Source organism: Colossoma macropomum, unplaced genomic scaffold, assembly GCF_904425465.1.
Source record: "Colossoma macropomum unplaced genomic scaffold, Colossoma_macropomum, whole genome shotgun sequence".
In the NCBI taxonomy this organism is placed as follows: Eukaryota; Metazoa; Chordata; class Actinopteri; order Characiformes; family Serrasalmidae; genus Colossoma; species Colossoma macropomum.
In genome coordinates this window covers 25,661,068-25,683,361 of record NW_023494793.1, presented here as the reverse complement: position 1 = coordinate 25,683,361, position 22,294 = coordinate 25,661,068, and the positions used below count along the sequence as shown (strand labels likewise).

General features: G+C 37.9%; 2 protein-coding genes across 2 annotated transcripts in view; one reads left to right on the top strand and one right to left on the bottom strand.

The window, feature by feature from the left end:
* ift122 (intraflagellar transport 122 homolog (Chlamydomonas)) overlaps window positions 1-7,881 on the bottom strand; it is a 68,995-nt gene extending 61,114 nt beyond the window's left edge. Inside the window, exons 1-7 of the mRNA XM_036578944.1 lie at window positions 7,712-7,881; window positions 6,007-6,073; window positions 5,232-5,316; window positions 5,052-5,130; window positions 4,204-4,280; window positions 2,710-2,776; window positions 2-148 (exon numbers count right to left, since the gene is read on the bottom strand). Of these exons, the coding sequence (XP_036434837.1) occupies window positions 2-148; window positions 2,710-2,776; window positions 4,204-4,280; window positions 5,052-5,130; window positions 5,232-5,316; window positions 6,007-6,073; window positions 7,712-7,770 (581 nt within the window). The 5' untranslated portion in view covers window positions 7,771-7,881. The remainder of the gene's footprint in view (window position 1; window positions 149-2,709; window positions 2,777-4,203; window positions 4,281-5,051; window positions 5,131-5,231; window positions 5,317-6,006; window positions 6,074-7,711) is intronic.
* Window positions 7,882-8,724: 843 nt separating this feature from the next.
* On the top strand, window positions 8,725-20,663 carry mbd4 (methyl-CpG binding domain protein 4). Its single transcript, XM_036578943.1, has 8 exons — window positions 8,725-8,830; window positions 10,255-10,443; window positions 12,237-12,808; window positions 14,854-14,913; window positions 15,433-15,567; window positions 16,228-16,377; window positions 18,677-18,780; window positions 18,938-20,663. Exons 2-8 carry the CDS (start codon window positions 10,277-10,279, stop codon window positions 19,010-19,012), a joined length of 1,263 nt encoding a protein of 420 aa, XP_036434836.1. The 5' UTR covers window positions 8,725-8,830; window positions 10,255-10,276; the 3' UTR covers window positions 19,013-20,663.
* The last annotated feature ends 1,631 nt before the right edge of the window (window positions 20,664-22,294 follow it).

Genomic DNA, 22,294 nt, shown 5'->3' with positions numbered 1-22,294 from the left:
CTTGGACGGGTTCCAGGCAATAGACCAGATGGGAGAGGAGGAGCCCCCCGGCCGCTCAATCTTCACCTTCTCCTCTCCGTTCTTGTTCCTGATGCTCACAACCCCGCTCATCATGCCCAGAGCCAGGTACTGGCCATCGTTTGTCCAGCTGTAGTCACAATTAAAAATAAAAGAACAAGCATAAGAACTCATCCAGTGCTTTTTGCTGGTTTCTTCATTGAAAAGATGCAAAATAATCTACAAAAGCCACTAACTTATTTCTACATGTTTTGTTACATACCTAGTAGGGGTGCGGGAAAAAATCGATTCTTAGATGCATCGCGATGCAGACGTCAACGATTCTGAATCGATTCACAACGTCAAAAATGGATTTTCTATATATTTCATTTATAACGTAATGTTGACGGAACGCAAAAGGCGCAACTTGGAAGTACAGAAGTGCAGCGCCTGGACAGTCTGTGGCGCATAACAAAAACACAACTGGAAGAGCGAGAAATCCGTCCGGCTCCCTCTGCATTAAAGCCAGGTTAGATCAGGAGTCACAACTCAAATGTTCAGAAGAGCCAACAAAAGTCAAACCACCTTGGGAGCCGCAACATTTGATGTCCAGTATGTCTCAGTATGTGTTAATGTCCTAGTATAGACTAAACAATATAAACGAAAACGCAGATTTACTTCGCTCTGCTTTAAGCTTTAGCTATAGCCGCTTTCCTCCCATCTCCGCCAGAAAACTTTTCCTCAGAAGTAGATCAGTTAAATGTCTCTCAACGTTCGACTGTTTTACGAGGCTTAAGTCGCTTCCTATTCTCCATCTTTTGTTCAAAAAGATATTGGAAGTAAATTAATTATGGATCATTACAAATACTTTGCTTTAAAAGTACCAAGTCACTTTAAATAACAATAACCCCGAGTCACTCAGTCACTTTAAAATGTATACTGTCTCTATATTCTGTGTATATTTTGTGTATATTTAATATATTTCAGTTGGTTTTTCTTGTATTTTTATTTTTACTTATTTACTTTCTGTAGAGTTATTATCTGAGCCTCACCACTAGCATTTCAATGCATAAATGTCCTGACATGTTGTGCAAGTGACAAATAAACTTGAAACTTGAACTCAAAACTTGAGCTCACACAGTGAGAAAATATAAATGCTATATAGAAAAAAAAGATGCATCGAGATGCATTGATAATCGTTTTATAATTGCATCGCAGCCCTCTGAGTCGTAATCGAAACGAATCGTGAGGTGCCTAGAGAGTCCCACCCCTAATACCTAGTAAGTTTGTTTCACTTTATGTCACTTTACTAAGTGAAATGCATCTCACTATATTGACAGAAATAAGAAATAATGCTTAAAACAAGTAAATTTATCTGCCAACATTAAGAGATAATTGGGTACAGAATACATTATATTTTGGGAAAAGTGATTAGTAATTTTGAATGGGTTAATTTTTACACGATTACCCCAACACTTGAGCTGTCTACATTAACATTAATGCTAGTATCGTGTACAGTCTGCTGAGCCTGTGCAGCACTCTGTTCTGAAGAAAAAACAAAGTTAGCTTTTTTGCTGTGCCTGGATAACTTTGATTCTCCTTCTGAACAACCAAAAAAAATCACATCAAAGAACCTCCTCCCAAAAGTGTAGATTAATGCTGAATTACCTGTCTTAAAGAGGCCATTATAACCATGATTATGGGGTGGAGCTGAACTGAAATGACTGAAAAGAAGTGCTACAATTGCAAATAACAGCTTTTTTTTTATGTACACTACCGTGCAAAACAATGCACCAAGCCCAAAACAGTACTATATACTAATAGTTTGTACTGATGGTTTTGCCTGGTCAGAGTCCAGATATAAACCCTATAGTAAATATTTGGTCTCACATTCAACACAAACTAGCTTGGAAGTGGTTTTAAACTGTTTGAAGTCATCTTCTTTCTGTAAAAGGTTGTCTGCAAGTTTATCCACAAGACTTCAACATTTAAAGAAATGAAAGGGAAAAGCTCTCCCATATTAATATATATATATACAGTGGTGTGAAAAAGTGTTTGCTGCTTCCTGATTCCTGATTTCTTATTCTTCTGCATGTTTGTCACACTTAAATGTTTCAGATCACCAAACAAATTTAAATATTAGACAAAGATAACACAAGTAAACACAAAATGCAGTTTATAAATGAAGATCTTTATTATTAAGGGAAAAAGAAATCCAAACCTACAGGGCCCTGTGTGAAAAAGTGATTGCCCCCTAAACCTAATAACTGGTTGGGCCACCTTTTAGCAGCAACAACTGCAATCAAGCGTTTGCAATAACTGGCAATGAGTCTTTTACAGTGCTGTGGAGGAATTTTGGCCACTCATCTTTGCAGAATTGTTGTAATTCAGCCACATTGGAGGGTTTCCAAGCATGAACCGCCTTTTAAGGTCATGCCACAGCATCTCAATCGGATTCAGGTCAGGACTTTGACTAGGCCACTTCAAAGTCTTCATTTAGTTTTTCTTAAGCCATTCAGAGGTGGACTTGCTGGTGTGTTTTGGATCATTGTCCTGCTGCAGAACCCAAGTGCGCTTCAGCTTGAGGTCACGAACAGATGGCCGGACATTCTCCTTCAGGATTTTTTGGTTGTGTTATCTTTGTCTAATATTTAAATTTGTTTGGTGGTTGCCTACCTTTGACTAGTGCGAACAAGGCCCCTGTTTACTTACCCACAACATGTGATCTTGCTGCTGACTTTGTGCTTGGAGACAGATTTCTGCTCTGGAGACCAAAGACCTAAAGACCAAACCCAGCACACATGCTATCAGTCAAAGTTGAAGCCCCATACAGTGCTATGCAAAGTCTTATACACCTGTGAAAATTACATGAACAGTTAATCTCCAGCAGATGGCGCTGATGTTCGTTTGCATTTGCCTTTTCATTCTGACACTTAAAGCGCGTCCACGCGTTGTTCATTTTAGATTTGGCCATGAAATACCAGAATAACGACTAAAATGAAACGACAAATAGCTGTTTTAAATTTATTTTTGTTTTTGTTACAAATGGCTCGCGCTCATGTGAAGAACGAAATCGCAAATGTAGGCATTTCATTTTCAATTTTGGCAGCATATTTGCGCAGATGCTTGGAAAAAGAAATGGCAAAAAGAGGTTTGCATTTACATTTTATTGTTTTAATTTTAATTTCTTTTTTGGCTGGATTTGCCTCCCATAGTTAGTGAGCAAAATTAATAAAAAATACTTACTAAAAACACAAATAACATTAATAGAATAAATAGTGACTATATGTATCTCAGTGTGTTCACTTATCCATTCCAAACCTCTCCTCATGGCAGCTCAGTATTATATGTAGTTATCATCCAACATCTTTGTTTTTGTGATGTCACAAAAACCAACATGTTTGAATGTATTCGCCTATTCGGCCCATTGCAGTTTAGCTTCGCCCTTGCACACATAAGTTAAGAGGGTCGTTTCACCCTAAACCACATTTTGAATGCAGCACAACACTGGACCACCCATCAGAAAATAGCATGCTTACATATACCAGATGTCTTAACAAACATATCCTTTTTAACTCTATGCCATACATGGATTTCATGGAAATAAATAAAATACAACAGTTGTAAGACATATGGCAGTTAAATAATTTCCTTATGTGCCTAATACTTTTACACAGCACTGTACATGCGAACAACATCATGCACAGGAATGGGCAATGTGGCAATATTATCAGGATAAATTACATCATAACATGCTTTTCTGGGTTTATCATGGGTATCATCAGTATTTACACAGACAAAACAACTGCATGTACCCCAAACAAGACAGATATAGACTAATTTTAAAGAGGCTGTAAACAACAACCAGGTTATATTTGCATAAACTGCACAGCAACAAGTAGCTGACTTGATGTCAGTCTATTATGCCATTATCTCATTTTATTTATTTACTTTTCCCAATTTTTTGCTTTTATTTCTTTACTTTGCTTTTTACTAGTTTACTTTTGTCAACTGTCATAATGCTCATAGTTTTTTTTTTATAGTTTTTAAAAATGCCATTAATGTTTTGCTGGTGCATTTTGTCTGTATCAGCTTGTTCACAAACCTCATACATCAAGATGCATATTGTGCATCATGAGGTGTCAACATTTCATTTGTATGACATATAACCCACCTCCATATAATACAGCATGCAAGCACACTCACCAAAGTCCCCTGAGGAGCAGGAGGCAAGCTGGTGCGTGACGGGGTTGTAGGCTACACACTGGATTGAGTCATTATGGCTGTGAGAGATAAAATGTGGAACGTTTCAATGGAGATGTAAAAGTATGAAAAAAACAAAGTATACTTGTGCCCATTTTTTAACATAACAGCGTGTCATACACTGTCTTTATCTCAGTTTTTGTCGGTTTTCATTTTTTGACATAAATTGAAAAAGGCAGTTGCCCTTTATGCTGTGTCAAAACGTCATGATGTATGGACCAGCAGAAGTGGTTAAAAATTATTTTGAAGAAAAAAAAATTTCTATTAAAAGTTAAAAACAATTTTTTTCTGTTCCTGTAAAGTTACCTTTTTAGAAATACCAGGTTTTATTCTGACAGAAGTGATATGCATTTTCTTCAGTTGCCTGTCATTAAATAACTGAACCTCCACACATAACTGTCTGCAGTACACAACCATTCAAAAGGTTGGAATTAATGGGACATTTTTAATAATATAAAACTGATTTAGTTGCATAGAAGTGTATAAAATGATTCTAACATGCTTGTCCTGTTGAACTTTTCCAGTGTCAGATAATCCAGTTTAACACTAGGAGGCTGTAAGAAAATAAAGCAATTTTAGATGTGTCCAGAACAATGAATGGAGCTGTAGATGATGCCATAGTAATTGAAAAAGCTGTATAACATCAAGTATAAATAAAATAAAATATACCCAGAAAGCTTAAATTTGAAAAGTGTTATTGATGCATTTAGGCACAATCCATTATCTCCTGTGCCTAAAGAGTTTAGCAGTCCCAATCACAATGAATAACTCATAAGGTAGTAAAAGCTCACGTGTATTTGAGAATGCCCTCCAGTTTTGATGTCCAGATGATTATACTTTTGTCTGCAGAGCCTGATGCAAATCGTTTTCCTGAAAGCAGAAGTCGCACAGGATGAGGTTAAATGAAGCTAAAAGGACAAAAGCTACAGACTACATAGACCAGAAGAGAAACCTGCATGGAAAGCACTTACCATCCTTAGCGTAGGCCACGCAGTACACAGTGTCTTTGTGTCCTTTCAGTGGCTGAATAAGTGTTCCATCTGCTGTGTCATAAACCTGCAGCAGACATTTTACATGAGCAGAAAAATCGCTACTAGGGGGAGATCACAACAGCATTCATCAGCAGTCAGTTTTAAAAAAATACCCCATTGAAAGTCACCTGCTGCTTTTTTTTTAGTAATGGAAATATTTCTTGCACTATATGTCCAAAAGTATCCAGACACATGTAATTAGTGAATTCAGCCCCTTTAAGGTGCACCCATTGGTGATAGGTGTTCAGTTGAGCATACACAGCCTGTACAATCTTCACAGAAAAGCCCTGTTAATGTCAGAAGCATAGGAAGCTCTGGAGCAGCTGCACATGAGCCTAAAATTTCAGCTTGAGGGGTAGAATTGGGATGTGGAGCAATGGAACTGCACTTTATGGGGTGATGGAGCTCTATCCTGTACCTTTAGAATGAGTTGGAGTGGTGTTTGTGATCCAGATCTAATCATCCAACATCAGTACCTGACCTTACTAATGCTCTTGTGGCTGAATGCAATCAAATTCTCACAGCAATGTTTCAACATCTAGAGTAAGGCCTTCCCAGAAGAGTACAGGCTGTTGCTGCACCAAAGGCAGACAAACTCCCTATCAATACCCTTGATTTCTGAAGAAACCCTGGATGAGCAGTTGTCTACAAACTTTTGGACATAAAGGCTAATGTATGTTAGTTATAACTCATAAGTATAATAGGTTTCACATACCAGTACTCTATTTCCAGCTGCTACTATGAGCTGACTGCCATCTGGTTTGAAGGCCAGGTCATAAATACTGCCACACAGAGAATTGAAGAGGAATCAATAATCAATAAATCAAAGAGATTCAATCTGATTTGTGTAACATATGACAGATGAACTATCACAGGTTGGATAAGCTACAAACTAGAATGTTACTTTATTAACTGTATCTTATTGAGAGTATAGCTAGGTCACAAAAAAAAGCTTCCAGTCATTTGGTCCGCCATGTTAAAGGGGAATTCCACCAATTTTTTTAAATTTCTGAATCATTCAGTCCTAGAGATGTAAACAGATTCATACCGAGTGGTTTGATGTTTAGTGGTTTATTTGTAGAGAAATTTACAGACTCAGATTTCTTTACAGTGGTGGTGATAAGAACCAGGGGTTAAGATGTCCACAGCACAAACACAGCCATTTTATTTACTATCCAAAAGCACCAGTGAACCTACATGCGCCATGAGTTTCTACATGTAATGATGAGAGTAAAATAATCAGAATTCTGAAACACTAAATTTTCTTTAGGAACTATTTTGCCGTGCATGTACCCATCTGCCACAAACGGATTAAAATACATAAATATATACATAATAAGCTTCATCACAGAACTAGAACCCCATTTCCAAAAAAGCTGAGATGCTGTACAAAATGTCTTCAGCCTGGAGGAGGCAGTGTCAATCATTTCCAAAAAGAATTTCAAATTTTGATTTGTTGGACCACAGGACACTTTTCCACACGCATCAGTCCATCTTAAACAAGCTCAGGCCCAGAGAAGTTGGCAGCGTTTCTAGATCCTGTTTATATATGTTTTTTTTATTTGCATGGTACAGTTTAACTTGCACTTGTGGCTGTAGAGGCGACTGTTTTTGCAAGTGTTCCTGAGCCCATGCAGTGATTTCCACTACAGAATCATATCTGGTTTTGAAAGCAGCGCTGCATGACAGCCTGAAGATCACAGCCATCCAATAATGTATTTTTTTTAAATGATCTGCACATCATTGCATTCTGTTTCTATTTACGTTTTACTCATGGTTCCAAACTTCTTTGGAAACGGGGTTGTATGATTAAACAGTGTGTCAGTCACCAGGCAGCATCTAACCATTTCATGTAACGTTAATACCTTTCTGGGAGGGAGCTGCGTTAAAAACCTCAGACGTCTGGTTCCTATCATCACCACTGTGAACAATTCTGACTCTATAAGTATCTCTAGAACGGAACATTTCACACCAAACCACTCTGAGTGACTTTCTTTACATCTCAACTATTTTATTATGTATGTATTTTTTTGAAAAAAAAACGGTGGCGTTCCCCTTTAACTACATTGCTTCGTTAATCTTACGATATTTTTTTAGAATGTTTCATAGCCCTAGCTAGTTTTGCTGGCTGCCTACCAGGAAATTTGGAGGTAGCTGAATTTTATCTGGTACTGTATCTTGTAACAGCCTTAGAAAGGTGAGGCTAGCGAAACTGTCATCTTGCGACATTATAGCTACTAAACAAAATAGTTTATAATCTACGCTTTCCAGATAAAGGTAACCCAGCTAACGTTAGCTTAGCCTACATATCTTGACAAACCCCTCTAGTGGTTTACATAGTAACCACCGTTGCTAACCACATCCAGTGAGCGAGAGCCACACAAACACAAACAGCCTGCAAAGAAATCAGCCAGTCCTACCATTGCTCGACTTTGTCACGGTCGTGCACTTTGTCTATCCATGTGGGAACAGCTCGCATTGTCGTTTTTACCGTTAAAAGTTAACTAGCCTGTTCAAATCCGCTCGCTCGATGTTGATATCAACAGGTCTTTAGTGTGATACAACAGTGATGTTGCTAACGGACCCCTGTGCAGAGTGCTGGCTCAAACTTCAAAATAAAAGTCACGCGACTTATGTTTTGTGTTAAAGTTTTAAAAAGGGCCAGAAAGAAAACGAGCGCACTAAAGAAACAGTCATGTAAAATAAACATTAGAGTATATGAGAAAAGTATTTTTATTTTTTTTTAATACGACAATGTAATAATTGCAATTCTTGCTATTTTGAGAACTTTTATTTCAGTCTTTTTTTTGCCTTTTACCCTTTCAGCCTTATTTATTTTATTTCAGTCTTCAGTAATTAAATGACGTTATAAACGTTTTAAGTTTTTCAATAATATTAATCTATACTTATACTTTTCTCAGAATTTGTTCTTCTCGTGTTAATACTCCAACTGAATCTTTCTAAACCTCATGGTACTGTCTATTATTTTATATCATGTTTCTTTATTAATATTATTATTATTTTTCATGTATTACTTTTTATATTATGTGTCTAATTCCGTTCCTTCTTTTTTCTAGAATTTTCTTTTCTTTCTTTTTCTTTCTTACTGTTATTAATTTTCCTTTTTTATTTTGCCTTACAAACACTGTATTGTCTTCTGGAAATGCAAATCTACTTCTTGTATGAAAATTTATCTGTTAGTCATTAAATTGTTGTAGAAAAATAGCAAATAGTAAATCATTTAAACAATGCATGCACAGAAAAAAATGATTTTAAATTGAAATTGTCTCGTTTTCACGAGCACTTTGAAGCACAGTAGGTGGCAGTATGATGGTTAAGGCTGCAATCAGACATTACATGAAGAAGGACGAGAAGCGATCCAAAATACACCTGCGGTTCTTTCCACTTGAGAAAAATGCGATTTAGAAATACATAGTACATGTTTATTTCACCAGCAGCATTTCTGTGTCTTTCCATGGCGAACACTGCCGACCTGGGGGTCTTAATCTGAAACTCGTCTGCGCGGGAATTCATGTTAAGTGAGTCTACCAAAACAAAACAAACTCACACCAGAAGAACAGATGGACGTTTATTACATCTTTAACCAGCTTAGAGTCCTTTATTTAACAGCACAGCGTTTCTTAAAGCAGTTTGCTGTCTTTGCAATGGGCTTCGCACAGAAATAGTTTGAAACTAGTAACCTAGCTCGTTAAGGCAACCAAGTAGGGGACAGGAAAGGCCTTCCCCAAGCTATTAAGACAAAGTTGGAAGAATGTAATTGTCTCAAATGTCTTTGTATGCTGCAGCATTAACATCACCCTCCACTGGAACTAACGAGCCCAAACCTGGCATCTTCTAAACCCAGATTCATCCATCAGACTGCCAGATAGTGACTGGCATAGTGATCATAGTCTTGTATGCAGCTCTTGGCCATGGAAAGCTTTTATGAAGCTCTCGGCTCACAGTTTTTGTGCTAATGTTGCTTTCAGAGGCATTTTGGAACTGTAGTGTAGTGATGCAAAAGAGGACATGTGATTTTTACATGCTGTATTGTTCATTTAAAGTCACTGAGTTCTTCAGTAAACACTTTATACTGTCACTGTCATGTTCGTCCACATACTTTTGGTCATATAGTGCAGCTGTCTATAGAGAGCTGTGAATGAATTGGTGTGAAATCAGATAGCAAATGTCTGTTATAGGTGTAAAATGCAAGATCCTGTTCTTGGGGCACTAAGTGCATTAAAAATGAAATATCTAAATTTTGTATTTAATTAAAAAATTCTTGTATTATTAAATTAAATGGAAGTGTTGATAAATCATGTAAAATTAATGTTTCTGTTGCAACACTGCTTCTAAAACAAGCTAGTTACTGACAGTATGTTGGTCTGTATAATAATAGACTGTGTGGTCTGCTTTCAGTGCTGATCTAGAATCAGCTTTAATGTCCATGACCATCATAAATACGAAGGAAACTGAGTTCAGTCCTCTAACTCAGGGCTGCTTTGTGAATACCAGCCCTGAATTGTAAAATATCTTGAGATTGGCAGATGGAGCATATATGAGATGGGCTTTTGACATAAAGTGATCATTTTTATTTTAGTAACACACCTATATAAGCCTTTCATGACAGCTGACATAAACCTTCATACATTTTTATAAAGGCTTATTCCAACAAGCGTCAGTTGTCATAAAGGCTGCGTTCGTCCATTTTGGTGTCATTTCATCTCGGCCAGAGTTATGCCATCTGACGCTTGTAGCAGTAAGCCACTGTTAATATCTGTATAGGTTTATGTCAGTCATCATGAAAAATGTCTTGTGTAGCCTTGTGAATGCTGCCCTCCAATAAACTGTCACTATTTCTTATGATAAATATATCAAAACATTAAAAGTCCTAAATGAAATTTATTGTATCTTTAAGTTGCTTGAGTGACCCTGATTATTTCCATCTTTGTACATCGTGTAGGTTCAGACGCTGTAGAGTAAAGATGGTTATTGATGAGTCCGCTGACCCCAAACTGCCATCCAGTGGTCAGACAGCACCTGTGAAAACAGACAGGATGGCCACAGAGGGGCTCCCTCCCGGCTGGACTAGAGAGACGAGACAGAGGAAACAGGGAAAGACAGCAGGCAAGATAGACACCTACATCATCAGGTGGGTGTTAAAGGTGCAGTATGTAAGATTATTGGCATCTAGTGGTGAGGTTGCAAATTGCACTGAATGCCCCTCCTTAGCCCTCCCTGTAGTAGAACCTACGGTGGTCGTCAGGTTTTCTGCAATCACCGGTCCCAATTTCGTTTTGCTTCTTTTTTTTCTTGTTTTTTTGACGGTGAGGATTCCCCCTCCCTTGCTTTTTTGTGCTAAACAATAAGTGTGATCCTCCATTTGTCAAAATTTGGGTTCCCAAACCTTCACAACACAAAATGGTGAGCCAGCACCGGTAACAACCACTGATTTTTCTTCTTCTCTTCACGTGTAAAAATGTGGAAGGCACTTTTTTAGAGCCGTTGTTTGGTTTGTCCGTTCCGGGCTGCTGTAGAAACATGGCGGCGCAATAGGCGGCCTCTGCTGAAAGAGGAACCACTCTTTATGTAAACATGAAGGGCTCATTGTAAGCTAACGGAAACACAATGATTCGTAGGTGCAGGTGATTATACGCTGATAAAAACATGGTTTCATATATATATGTATGTATGTATGTATGTATGTGTATATATATATATATATATATATATATATATATATATATATAGGACCTCTAAGACCAGGGTTGAGAAACACTGATTTAAAGAGACACTCTGGCTGCAACAGGAAAACCTTCCCTCCTCCCCATCACTGCGCTGTTCAACTTGGGCGTCTATTAGCTGACTCAACCGAATTGGCAGTTAATATTAGTTAGCATTGTGTGATGGGGAAACCTAGCTAGTGAGTGGGAATTAGCCACATCACACTTTTACAAAAAACTGTATCGTTCAGGGTAGAAACGCTGTCACTCAGGTGGTCTTCTCATGGGTACGGCTTCAGTTGGAGAAATAAGATTCTGCAAATTTGGAAGAAATTAAAATTAAAATGTTTTTTTTTGCTGTAATGCTCAGACGTCACCACAGAAGTCTATTGACTCTGCATGCTTTATATAACCACCATTTCAAGATAATAACAGTCAAACAACAAGATATGATGAGGCTCTTTGGTTAAGTTGATGTGCCCGGATAGTGATGCTGAGTCATTAGTAAAAGCATGAAAATTTTTATGAAATATGTTTAAAGTATAGTGACTTCACATACAGAGGTGCCAGGTTCTTCCTTGTTTTCATGTTCCAACTGAAAAAGATATGAGCCATGTGTTTTGATCCAATCTACATGAAATGGGATATAAAAATGTATAGAAACTGCTACATGAAGTTAAATAAAAGCAAATGTTGTATGTTAAATGTAAATAACCTTTCTAAAGTATTAGTTGATGTCACCAACCGGGCACCACAAAATAGCCAAAATATGTAACCTAATCATGTCTTATTATCATTATCTTGAAATCTACAGGCCACATGTTTTGACGCAAAGTCAATATAACATTGTAGTTTAAGCACAAACTGTGGGTTTTAGCATGTTTGTGTTTTGGAACTTTTCCTATGTTAAGCACTCAATTACAACAAAATTAGTGGTGACTTCTGAGCATTTATACAGGCAGACAAATGCTTGTATATCTCTTTGCCAAATTTCATATTTCTAGAACTAACCCTTAACTGTGTCTTCTCAGATAAGACATTTTTAATGTCAGTAAATATTAAACGTTTCAAGTGAGTGGAAAAAATGTGATAATGCTCTAATGCACTTGAAATTCAAGTAAAATGAGGTCAGAACATGATATAGCTATTGTGTGTTAATCATTATCGAATTATAACAAATGATACTGAACAGACTATAACATAAAATTTGGTTCCATGAAAGTCCGCAGGGCAGACGCTTCAGGTCCAGGTCAGAGCTCCAGAACTACCTGCTCTCGGAGGAATGCGCTCATCTGAAGCTGGACACTTTTGACTTTACCACACCCAAAAGCAGCAGCGGAGCACCTCAACAAGAGAGGAAAGCAGAGAGACGGAGAAGAACAAAAAAACAGGGAGCAAAACCTGCAGAAAACCTCGGTCCAGAGCCGGCTTTGGCAGTGACGGAAAACCGAGGCATGGAGATGGACAGAGCAGAACATGAGGAAGAGAAGAACGAGACAGAAAGGCAAAAAGACAGTTGTCATGGGGAGGAAACAGAGAGCAAAGAGCAAAAAGAGGTAGGAGAACATCAAGAAGGTGCAGAGAGTGAAAGAGAGGAAGCTTCAGGCAGAGTGACTCCTGCAGAAAACCAGCAGATTTCAGTGCCAGTCTTAACAGTGCAGTCTGCATCAGACAGTGAACAAGAGAATGAAGCAGAGGAGGAGAAAGAGGAAACGGATGAGGTAAAGGAAGGAAAACAGGAGAGTAATGAGGCCACAGGAGGGAGCTGCTCACCTGTGAGAAGCACACAAAGTGGTGAGTACCACCTCACCGTCTAACACTTTCCAAAACCATTGTTCCAATAAGCGCTTTTTTTGGCGAAGTCTTAACATTAAGTCTAACCAGGTTTATTTTAAGGAAATGATATAAATCACAAAGTGTCACATATCAAAACCTCCTAAAGTCATATCGGTTTTTTAAATTTTTCACACCATTTCATCACACAGGTTTCAGCTGCTCTTTACAGTGTGGGAATGTTTCATGATGAGGGGACCATTTATAGAAATGATCCAAAATGAAAAAAAATCTTGTTACAACTTATATTAAAGAGAAGAACATAGACCTTTTTCCTTCAAGACCCCCCTGGCGCCTCCCCCTTAAAAAGTGCTATTGGATGGCTTATTGTGATTAAAGAGACTGATGTTCTTATTAAAGTAGCACAGAGTTTACATTTTTCCATTGAAAACACAGGCTTTCTCAGTACATCAAATTAATTTGAAACTTTTTAAACTATCACTTCAACCGGAAATAAGCGTGCAGAGCGCACCTATGCTCCCATAAGCTCAGAAATCAGGTGGTAAAAAAAATGATACAGACAGGAAAGATCGGGCATGAATGTTGACAAGATAGGCCTAGTCCTGGCGTTGTTTTGTTTGTATGTCTGACGTAGCTATTCTATCAGCAAAAAATGAAGCAATATGGGGAATTATGGGCCCAATAATGTTGTTAATGTAGCTGTTCTTCTTGTCTAAAATGTATGTATGTGTTTTTGTGTTATTCTGTATCCTCTCCTGTGTCTGCTCCTTCACCAAGACACTCAACATTACAGCTGAAAGCCATTCAGCCCTCTGAGTGCTGCACCAGCAACCAGAGCCTTCATTACATTAATCTCTCACTGCGAGACTCTGGGCTTTACGTCCTGTTATGCTGTTTGTTGTGAAGGAAAAGTGAGGATCAACCGTTATTTACACACTGAAATAACCAAAATTGTGCCTGTTAGCTGAAGCTACTGTGGCTTCAATATCCTTGTTAGCACTGGAAGCTAGCGCGAACTTAGCGAGAAGGCCTTAACAGCTTTACACACAGTAAAGCTAAGCTAAGCTTCATTCCGCCTCGTTGGTTGTAATTCATGTCCTTGTTGGCACTAGAGGCTAACTTAGATTAGCGAGAATGCTAAACCACCAGCAGGTCTCACCGAGGCAAGTTTAGAGGATAAAGACTCGAAACTGAGCAAGAGAAATTACTGAAGTTACAGTGGGAGTTTTGTAGTTGGTGGGGGGTTAGATTTGGGAGTTATTTGCATAATCATGCATATTCATAGATCTTTGCATTCTTATTGAGTGTTATACGCCTCTATTGACATTTTTAGTAGTTTCTTGGGCATAACAATAATATATAAAAGTAAATATTAATCTATTATTTAATGTTGATTTTTTTTTGTGTGTTTTCTTTTGCGATTTTAGAAGTATTTTAACAGGTTAAAATGTTTTGCTATAGCAGCAACCGAAACATTGTGACAATAACTAAACATTTAAACAAAAAAACACTATATATTCATCAAGACAAACCAGATTTAGTCTGAATACTTACTTACACTACTGGCAGTCCTGCTCTGTTCATTTGAAGAGTATATGCAGCCGTTACATGAACATTTTGATGAACGTTTTTGCTATTTTAACAAATATTTTCATGTATGGTGTCAGATTCTGTAAAATAAACTTGGTTAGTCTAGTTAATTTATTGCAGACTGACAAATAACACGTGCTCAGTTGTAGTAAAGACGTAACTAGGTGTCCTCAAACTTTTTATGGGCAGTGCACAGCCATTCATCAGACTACTCACTGAGTCGCTCAAAGTAGAAAGCGGAATATTGATTTGTGACAACATCAGTTGTAAAAAGCGCTATACAAATAAATTTGATTTGATTTGATTTGATTTGATTTATGAAGCTCTGAAAGATTGGCCTATCAGGACGATCACTGGTGTACTAATCGCTCTTCTTCCTTTTCAGTGTTCAGTGTTGATGCTCAGTGCCATTTATTTTATTTCACCAGTTTATTTTATTTCGCTTGTCTGTTTAGGGACAAAGTTACTGTTGGAAAAGCGGAAAACCAGTCCATACTTCAGCAGCAAGAGTGGTGGTAAGTAGGGCTGAGCAATATGACAGTTTTCATCGTTACTGTGATAAGTTTTGTGACAATATGTCACAATTTGCATTTTGGGTTATGTTGTCAATACTTCTAGAACACCAACTCACTTTATATTTCATTACAAAGATCAGAATTAGTCCTATTTGATTGGATTTAGTACAATGGTATATGAAACATTAAATAAAAAATCTTTATTTTTATTAGTATTTTTAGTTGTAGCACTACTGGCTCTTTTGTTTGCCTGTTCCAACATTGCAGATGTAAAAAAAATATATATATATCACGACACATTGTATATCGTCAACATTTCTATAAGTATCGTGATACTTCATTTCCGCCATATCGCCCACCTGCAGTGGTAGGTTACTCGCAAATGGGGGTTTGAGACCATTGTTTTGGAACCTCTCAAGCAGCTGACTGAACTTTTTTCGCTTTATTGAGTTCACAAGTTAACATGTTGTAATGTCCCAAGGTAAAAACTCACTCTGTCTTTGTTTCTCTCTTTTCCAGGTCTCAGTCCTCCGAAGCGAAAAGCTTTAAGAAAGTGGACTCCACCTCGTTCCCCCTTCAAGCTGGTGCAGGAAACCCTGTTTCATGACCCATGGAAGCTTCTAGTGGCCACCATATTCCTCAATAAGACCAGCGGTGAATATCAAACACTTCTAAGCAGACATGTGATGTTAGTTGGATCTAGACGTGTGCTGATCTAAAAAAATGATTACACAATAATTATCTAACCTTTTATCACGGTTTACAATATTATCGTGAAGAAATAAAAGATAAAACAGTACATGTATAAGACAATACATGTACACACATACTGTTCTGAATAGCATTTTGAACAGCAGTAATGCTATTGGTGGCTATTTAGGGCATTTATGTCATTTAAAAATAATTTCTGGCATTTTTTTCTTGTCTTAAAAGGACCTCAGTATGTAAAATGTAGGATATAGGCCCTTACATAAACAATAAGAAACAATGCATAGCCTTGAAAGATTGCAAAATACTGTTTCACAAAAACATGAGGCAACAAAGTGCATATGAATAGGTCTTTCTCTTAGTCTCTGTATGTGACTGTAAGAGAGAGGAGTAAGAAAATTTAAAATATGCATTATTTTCATGCCAGTTCGAAGCTAATCCTTACCAATTCATCACAACAAAGTTTAATTCATGATTTACATAATTCATTGAGTTTAATCAGGTTATCGTGACAACTACAACTTTAGCATGTGTGTTGACTGTACGTCTGTGTTTGCTTTCTCATATTACCTTTGTGTGTTTAACACTGTGTGTATGTGTGTGTAGGGAAGTTGGCAATACCAACGCTGTGGCAGTTCTTCGAGCGTTATCCGTCTGCTGAGGTAACCCGAGCCAGTGACTGGAAGCCTCTGGCTGAGCTTCTGCAGCCTCTTGGCCTCAACGCCCTCCGAGCCAAAGCGCTCATCCGCTTCTCCGGTGAGTGCTTAGTTATAATGCAACTTGATTGTCAGTTTGTAAAATTGGCCAGTTGTGCTGTGGTTGGTAAGTAAGTGGAAACCTGACCATCAAACCTGTGTGTGCTCATTGGACAACAATGGCTATACCAACCTCCACTGTTCTGTGAAGTCTATCCACAAGATTTTGGAGAGTGTCTGTGGAAATTTGTGCCCATTCAGTCAGCCTGATATTGATTCAGTCAGCAAGAGGGCCTTCCCCAAACTGTTGCCACAAAGTTGGAAGCATATACCTTCACTGGAACTAAGGAGCCCACACCTGAAAAATAGCCTCAGACCATTATCCCTCCTCCACCAAACTCTACTGTTGACACTATGCATTCTGGTAGGCAGTGTTCTTCTGGCATCTGCCAAACCCAAATTCATCCATCAGACTGCCAGATAGTGAGGCGTGATTCATCACTCCAGAGAACGTGTTTTCACTGCTCCAGAGTCCTGTGGCATGAAGCTCCCAACGTACAGCGACTTTGCTGATGTTGCTTCCAGAGATAGTTTGTAACTCCGCAACTTTTATGTGCTTCAGCACTGCCGCCCGGCTCTGTGAGTTTTCGTGGTCTGCTGCTTCGTGGCTGAGCTGTCGTTGTGCCTAGACGCTTCCATTTCACAGTAATAGCACTTACAGTGGACCAGGGCAGATTTAGTAAGACAGAAATTTCACAAACTGACTGCTGGCAAAGGTGGCATCCTATGGCAGTGCCATGTTTAAAGTATGACCCATTCTACTGCCAGTATGTGTCTATGGAGATTGTATGGTTATGTGCTTGAATTTATACAGTTATTAGCAATAGCTGCAGCTATATAGTGTAGATGTTCAGGTGTCCAAAGATGCAATCCCAAGCTTACTAGGTGCAACATTCTTGGAAAGTTAAAGGATGACATTTCAAAACTGGGTGTTTTTTTTCTTCCACACACACTTTTTTTCACAGAGTGGGTGATGCTGCTCTGGATAAGCTAGCCAGGAGATACTCTTCCTATGTGGTTTGAGCAATAGTATACCAACTTACATCACAGTATATAATATAGCGCTGCTGTCGGAAGAAAACCTTGTATTTCCATTTTTGTCGTTTTTCAGTTTTTTACATAATTTGAAAATGCCTGTTGTCCTTTACACTGTGTGTAAAGGTCATGATGAATAGACCAAAAGAAACAGCCCAAAAGGACGGGAAAAGTCTGGTTCCATTGACTTACATTAAAAGCACAGGAAAGCACAAGTTTGCTCTCTGTAGTGGATATGTCATCTTCTCACAAAAGAAAAACACAACAGAACATGTCATTTGACCAGGGGAGTTGTTAATCAGATGCAAACATTTGCATAAGATAAACAGTTCAAATAACTACCGGAGAATAGCTAATTTTAGACCAAAAGCTGGATTCAGTTGAAAGACCTCTGGTCTAAGCATATTTACCCTATTACCAGGAAATAGCTAGTTTGATGCCACAGTCATCCATGTCCCAGATTCCAAGAGAGCATAATGGGCCTCGCTCTCAATGCTGGAATGCCAGCTTGATCTAATGAATTCAGAGAACGCATTGGTTTGTAAGACATCACACCATGTACACTTCGGTAATGTGGAACTTATTGTCAGTCGTGAAATGGGGCTTCTGATTGGCACAGCAAGCTTTAGTCCAATAGTCAGGCAGTCGTAAGTTCAATCCCCAGCGATGCCGCAGCCATCTGTGGTTGGGAGTCCAAAACAGCATAATTGGCCCTCCCTGTCCCCCAATTGCTCAGCGTGATTCTATTCAACATGTGTGTCTGTTAGCTGACAGCAGAATTGGCAATAAGCTTTCTCAGTCAAGCACGTTCAGTTGAATAATATTGCGTTAGCCGCAGTTGGATAAGATGCAGTGGCACTTCACGTGACCCAGAAGAAGCATATGCTAGCTAGCCCCACTCTTAACAAAGAGCATTCTGTATAGTACCAAAATAGGTTTTATGACTTGTAGCAATAGCAGAGCCTTTTTTCCCCCCTTATGCATCTAGTTTAACCAGGCAAAGTAACATTAATACAATCAAATGGTTCTTTGCTCTAAACATTATATTTACAGAATAACCCTTGCAGAACAAATCAGTTGTTCTTTCTATTGATTAAATCATTTTAATTAACTTATGTGTATAACTTTTTTTTGCCCTACATGTTAAAGACATTAACTCTAAGTACTCGTTAAAAGGGTTACAGCAAACTTGCTAATTATTATGGCAGAACTAGGATCGATTACCTGTACGTAGATCCCTCTTATGTGTTCACTTTTTCCTTTAGATGAGTACCTCACTAAATCATGGAGATATCCTATCGAGTTGCACGGAATAGGCAAATATGGCAATGACTCCTACCGCATATTCTGTATTGGAGAATGGAGAGAGGTGAGACTTTACACACACACACACACAGCTATATTCAGACAGTAGTCATCCATTAAAAAAGTGCAAATATAGCTTTTTAGAATAGAATAGTTTCTTCATGAACAAATGGATTCATTACTCATTTTCCTCTATGTGGACCCTCTTTTCTGTTTTTCAGGTCACTCCAAATGACCACAAGCTGAATGATTATCACACTTGGCTGTGGGAGAATCATGAGCAGTTAGGGCTCTGACCACAACAACACTGAAGACAAACTGTTTCCCTTTTAAAAAAAAACATGTTTTAGCTCCAACATTCCTGGTCTATGTTGATCAAGCCCTGATTTTTTCCTTCCATCATGGATATTTAAAGGAAAGGTGCACGCGGCAAAAAGCAAAATTAGAAATGGTTGAGGGGGACAAGCTTTCCTGGCTGTCCCGAGACTCGGGACATTTCATTATGTAACTTTCCTGATGGACAGTCCACTAATGAAATTGAGTTTTTATGAAGGGAGATCACGGCATGACTAGTCTTAGATGTTTTGAATGAAAGTTTTGTAGGTAAATTGATCAAGGTGTTGTGATCTAACAAAAAATAGTGATGTGAACTAATCTTCAATAATGTTAATAGAGCCCAACTGATATTTTGGCTGGGTGATATATTGGCTGATAATGATGACCCTAAGTATTATCAGTATGTAAAATAACTTTATTGTTTGGGGGTTGCCAGGGTTCGAATTTTTCGCTCTCCCAACAATCGGGTGAGATCTCAAACAGTTATACCAAAAACCCAAAGAATTTTGGGTAGCTCCACACCCATTATTTAACAGAGTGCGTTTCCATGCACTCAATAATCTGATCGTAATCATATTTCTGCAGTTATCCGATTATTCAAATGGTCATGTAAACACCATACTCCGATCTAGAAATCCGATTAAGAAATCCGATAAAGAGAGCTGGATTTTAGCTCAGTAATCAGATTCCTCAGTGCATGTGAACTCTTACTCTGATTTCTTTCGGATTTCTCAGTCTACTGACAGAATCTGATTTTCTGTAGTTATCGGATTATTAAGTGCATGTAAACGCACTCACTGAGTTTCTGCGTTTTAGTTTAAGAAATGTGACAGTTGAGACAATCTTGTCAGTCAGGAAAGCACTGTTTAACTAAAACTACTGGAGTATAAAATTAAAAGTATAAATCTAAAACTATATCTGCCAATATTGAAATCAAAATGTTTAGCATCTTAACCTAGGTATCAGCCACAAAATTTTCACATCAATCGGGCCTTCATCTTTAACCATGATACAGTAACTGTTCACTAATGTATTCAAGTCATTCAGATATGTAGAAATATATTAGGAATATGATCCTTTGGCCATCTTACAGTTAACATAGTAGAAGTACTTCCCCCCAATTATGGCAGCATTTAAGTCCCATCATAAGACAAAGCAAACATGTAACTCTGCAGGATCACGTATACTTGAGGTCAATGCACAGTAACAAATTAGTGAACCTTTCCTTTAATATATTCTGTCCTCAGATAAGCGTTTGTTGAAGGCAAATGCTAAGTCAAATATTAAATGTATATTCATGTATTATGTATTTTACTCGTAACTGAATATAATTACTTATTGGTTCTTGTCAGTGAAAGGTGTGATAACTCAGTGTTGTCAGTCTCAGTCCTGGAGACGCTCAACACTTCTGTGTTTTTACTGCACAAACCTGTTTCAAATTAGGTAATTTTTAAGCCTTTCAAGTCACAAAACACAAAGAAAACAGTGCATAAGGTTCCCAGGACTGGAACTAATAACCATTTTATTAAGCTCTTGTTTCTTCATATCCGTTTCATAAAAAGGTGAAAATATTTTGAGTATGTAAATAAAATGACCTGTTTAATTTTTTCAAATCCCCCTCATGTGATTTATGAGTGTACTGTACAGTTCAGATATTTCCACAATGAATGTCATCTGCCCATTTCATAAAGAACAGACTGACAGAATTGACCTAGAAATACTTGGAATAAAATCCATCCATTATCATATATTAAAGTTAGGAATGTTTTTACTTCTGTAAAATTAACAATTCTGGAGATACAAAGTTTTGTCCAGACGGCAATGACCTACTAATACGAAAAGAAAGAAAAAGACTGTGGGTCACTTAAATAGGCTTTAATTAAATAATCTTTCCACTGCTTTTTCATAGAGCAGATAAGTCAATACAATCTATCATTATTTTACAGGTGGCAGATTTAAAAATTTAAAACATACTGGGAGGTAGACTATGAAGATGAATATATGGGTTGGCAAGCTAATTCAAATTACTTCTTTAGCTTAAGTTGAAATTAGCTCGCCAACTCATGCCTCCATGCAACATTTTTTTCACCACTCTGATTTGGTGACTGATCATTTTGAGGGTTCTTATGTGAACTAAGTATGGATAAAAAGCTCATGCAAGTTACACCATCATACAAATGAATAAATATGCAGATTCTGAAAACTAAAACTGGAAGTTTTACCATGGAACATAAAGGAAAACTGTAGCATTTTCAACCTAAACTCCATCTGCTGCATCCGTATCATACGGTCAGGTACCACAGCCACTTGACACGTTTCCCTGAACTTAGAAAAGAAACAGAAAACCTGATGACCAGTTAACAAATCTACAACAGAAGTCAATGAGACTCATGGGAAAATTACTGTCCATGGTAATCGTCCGTCCAATAGGCAAATGGAGGTTAGGCTGAAAAATACTGGAATATTCCTTTAATGGCCAAAGTATGGACGAGACACAAAGGCCTTCCACTAGTATTCATATTAGAGGGTGCAGGAGCAATTTAAAAGAGGCTGTTTCGATCTCCAGTGATATCAGCATTTGAGTAACTACTGAAACTAAAGCTATTGAAACTAAGAACATACAAATACACTTTTATACCTGAATGAAACACTAACAGCAGAAAATGATGCTCTGCTTAATAATAAATAAATAGACATTAACATTGGATTAAGAAACAGCAGATAAAAGCAACAGTAAATGAAGTGCAATGTAAGGTTACCTTGCATAAATGCAGCGTTTCTCTAGAAAGAGTTTGTAAGTAAGAATACTAATGGTTACAGTTCTACCTCTTGCTGCTAGATAAAACTACAAATGAACCAATTTTTTCCCAATGAAGAGAGTACTGTGCAGAAGTCAGAAAACATATCTATGTTAGCAGAAAACATATATAACAGAAAATTACACTGAAGCCTCAACAACTAAATATCAAAATTTTTACGTGTTGAGTGTGTCCTCCCTTTGCCTTTATTGCATCTTCTATTCTTTTCAGGAGTCTTGCTTTCAGTTTTTCACAGAGATCTGCAGGGATATTTTTTCCAGACTTCCGAAGTTCAGTCTTAGAAGCTGGCTGTATTTTCTGCCTTTCATGATCCACGTAATCCCCAATGCATTCAGCAATGCTGAGGTCTGGACTCAGGGTTGGGGTGGTCAGTCCATCTTTCTGAGAACACCATCAGCGTCTTTGTTCAATTTGCAACTTTTC